At 54.3% G+C, this 3,334-nt stretch overlaps 1 protein-coding gene across 1 annotated transcript; it reads right to left on the bottom strand.

The window, feature by feature from the left end:
• Positions 1-1,199: 1,199 nt before the first annotated feature.
• Positions 1,200-2,762, bottom strand: GCG54_00010301 (uncharacterized protein; the record flags this gene model as incomplete). The annotated part of the gene is given in 3 exon segments (XM_045410227.1): positions 1,200-1,876; positions 1,887-2,014; positions 2,083-2,762. 3 exon segments carry the CDS (start codon positions 2,760-2,762, stop codon positions 1,200-1,202), a joined length of 1,485 nt encoding a protein of 494 aa, XP_045260182.1.
• Between the last annotated feature and the right edge of the window lie 572 nt (positions 2,763-3,334).

Below are 3,334 nucleotides of genomic sequence, written 5' to 3'. Positions count from 1 at the left end.
GCGGCAGACCCGTAGGAGGGGGTGCGGGCCGGGGAAGGACGAAGACGGACGCCAGCGAGGACGCGGCTGCGGGCGGTGGTGAGGGCGGGCGAGAGGGGACCAACGGGGAGGGCGGCAGAGGAGGAGGAGGAAGGGCTGGCGGGGACGGGGGTGGTGGCGGCGCGGGCACGGCGACGACCACGCTCCTCGAGGGAGGGGGAGGAGGAGGCCTCGCCGCTGTTCTGTATCGTCGTCGTCGTCAGTCTTCGTCCATAGAGTAATCGAGAGGGTCTGGTACGTACGGAGGCGGGGGCGTCGTAGGCAGGGCCGCGGGACATGGTGGGCGAGGGTGGTGGTATTTATCTGCTTTTGCGGTTAGATGGCTTCCTCAGTAGAGCAGTAGGGGTCGAATTACCTGAGGTTCTTAGAGAAGGTGAAGGACGATGCTGGACGCTAAAGACGACAAGGACGGCGCTGAAATCCAAAGACGGACGACGACGAAAGCCAAAGATGAAGAAAGTCAATGACGATGAAGGCCAGAGTCGAAGAAAGCCAGAGATGACGAAAGCCGGAGGCGACGAGAGCCAAAGACGACGAGAGCAAGAGACCAAGAAAGCCAAGGACGACAAGAAAGGCAAGGATAGAGCTCAAAGATGGTGATGGACGAAAAAGCAGGCCTCAGCAAAATCGCGAGAAAGTGGTCCGAAGGAGAAAGAAGACAAAAATGAGAGCCAGGAGAAAACAAAACAGAAATCTCTTGAAGGACCTCTGTTTGGCGTGGAGCATGATTATGTCGTTAGGGCAAGGCACTCTGATTCAAGCCGCAAGAGGAGGGCTGCGGCTGAGCAGCTATGATGTTACCCTGCTATCGTGGTCTTGTGGTGTTGAGCGGGCGAGGGGATCTAACTGGTGGTTACTTGGAAGGCTACAAAGAAGGAAGGAGTCCAGATCAAGGTAAAAGAGGGCGGAGGTGTCCAAATAAAAAGCATCCGATTGACCTTCTTGTCTATAGGTATCTTTGAGGTATCATGGAGGATATCCTGTCTTAAGACTCCCATACCTTGAGCTCCTATTACATACTCCATCCATATCCTCATACCAACCCGAGGATTGCTGATTTGCCTGCTTCGCCGCAATTCGGAGGTGAAAGAGATACTCCAAATTGAATAACTTTGAAAAACCAGCCGTAAGACGCCCTTAAAACCCCTCTGTCCTTCTTATCACGCCTCAACTCCTGTCATAGCACTTCCTCCACATGCCTCGCATTCCCCTGACTCGGTGAGCTTGGGCGTCTTGCAGCCGTTGGGGTCTTTCTTGTGCTGCTCCTCGCGGTCCTCCCGTCTCTTCCGCTTGGCAAATGCTTGCTGGTTCTGCTCGTAGGCAATCTTTCCGATGGCATCCATGTGCTTCTGGACAAACTGCTCGACTCTATCGACATTCCACCTGCCGGATCTGTCCTTGAGTGGCTCCTCTGGAACGATACCACCGTAGCTGTCGTTGCCCTCGAATATGATTCTCTTCAGAGCTTTGGTCTGACAGCCGCGGTACTGGCACTGTCTGAGGTCCGCGGTGTCGATAGCGGGGATCCAACTGCTTTTGAGCTTTGCCATGATGGTTAGGATATCCTGATCGTTGAGAAAGTCGGTGTGCCGTGTCTCGAATACCTCCTTCACGCCTGGGAATCTCTCAAAAGCCTCCGCGCGAACCGACATGATGGTTCCTGGGACCTGAGTAAACCGACCCTCCTTTCGGCACTGGGGGATGAACTTGTTGATGAAGTCGCTGTAGGCTTGTCGGGATGTCATGCGCTTCCTGTCGCTGTGGTTCAGCTTCTTCTTGCTCGGCTCAGGTGTCTGTACGTCGGCAGTGGCAGTAGGAGTCCGCGTTAAGGGCGTAGCTGGCAATACCGAGGCTTGACTTCTTGAAGAGGGAACAGAACTGGCGGGCGTAGAAGGTGGAATTGAGCTCGAGCTTGCGGGAGACTTGATCGACGTTGTGGTTGAGGGTGAGGCAGTCCGCGTAGGAGTAGCGGGTGCTGCTGGCGATGACCGGCCCGAGAGAGGAAGAGAGCAGAAAAAGCGGCATGTGGCGGCGTACTCATACATATCTTCAAGCGATTCGAACGTCGAGTCCCAGATGTAGCTGTCGGCAGCCAAGCCAAGGAAGCTGAGGATTTCGTAAGGATCTTCTGTGAGAAGTACCCTGGCCCTCTTCTTGTCGAACTTCTCCATCTCGACGATACGCACCCAAAGAGACTCTTCATCTACCGTGAGGCCGTATGGTCGGATGATAGTGCCGAGAATGCTCCAAAGGTCTCCATGAGCGTGCTTAAAAAGCTTCCAATGCACCTGCTCCAAGTTGTCGCAAATGGCGATGTCAATCTGGCAGTATCGCTCGGGAGATGAGGTCGAGGTGGCGTCCCTCCCTGCCAAAGGGCCGGTATCAGGCCATCGAACGGCGTAGTGGTCGGTCTGCTTCTCGATTTTGAGAAATGGTGCCCCTATAGCTTCTTGAATGGCCTTGCAGGCGTCCTTCTTCCCGTCTTTTCCAAAGGGCGGGTAATCTAAATGGGAGTCCCCCAGTACGATGGATCTCTCCAAGGCAACCAGGATGTCGATATCACCGTAGTCTTTCTTGGCCGGACCTTCGATGGGGCTGGCGACGCAGAGGTAAATCTTTCTAAGGGCAGCGTGGCACTCGGCCTTGACGCGCTCGTAGACCTCGTGAGGCATTCGAGGGGTGTTGAGAGGCTTGTCGCCCGCCGTAAAGACGGAGCCGCCCATGTTTGCAGAAGTTGAAGAGAAACAACGATGATGTGAGGTTGTGGCGGTATTCTTTGGTTTGAAGCGAAAGAAACGTACAATTTGAGCGCAAACGCCGAAAGGGGACGTAGGATCGGAGGTGATTAAGAGAAACCGTGAGTCAAACGGCCAAACGGACGCCTGCCTTGGACTCTTCAAAGGCAGCAGCGCCAGCATGTAGGTTCGCGAAGAACGGAAGGAACAAGGCCAAGCCGCCGTGTATTTCCCACAAGAAGGAGCATCAAAGCAGGCAGGGAAGACTCCACGCAAGGCAACAGGACCTCGAAGTAGCAGTACCTACCTTGCAGAGATCGATGCAACTAATGAGGCTTTGGCTGGCCTTCAAGGCCTTTCAAGACACCGAAGGTAAATATTTATTATTTATTCGATGCGATTCGCAGTTTTCTGTCGAAAACCAAGCAAGGCATCCCTAGAATGATGGAGAATGATGGGGGCAGACTCGGCAGGTTGGCTCCAAATTCCGCTTCTTCAGCAATCATGGCGGGGTTCAATTGGGCGTGTGTATTTCGTTTCGGCACTGTGTAAATCAACCC

The sequence above is a fragment of the Colletotrichum gloeosporioides genome, assembly GCF_011800055.1.
Source record: "Colletotrichum gloeosporioides strain Lc1 chromosome Unknown consensus_71, whole genome shotgun sequence".
Classification (NCBI taxonomy): Eukaryota; Fungi; Ascomycota; class Sordariomycetes; order Glomerellales; family Glomerellaceae; genus Colletotrichum; species Colletotrichum gloeosporioides.
Note: the sequence above shows the minus strand (reverse complement) of the source record. Positions and strands in the feature narration are given on the sequence as shown.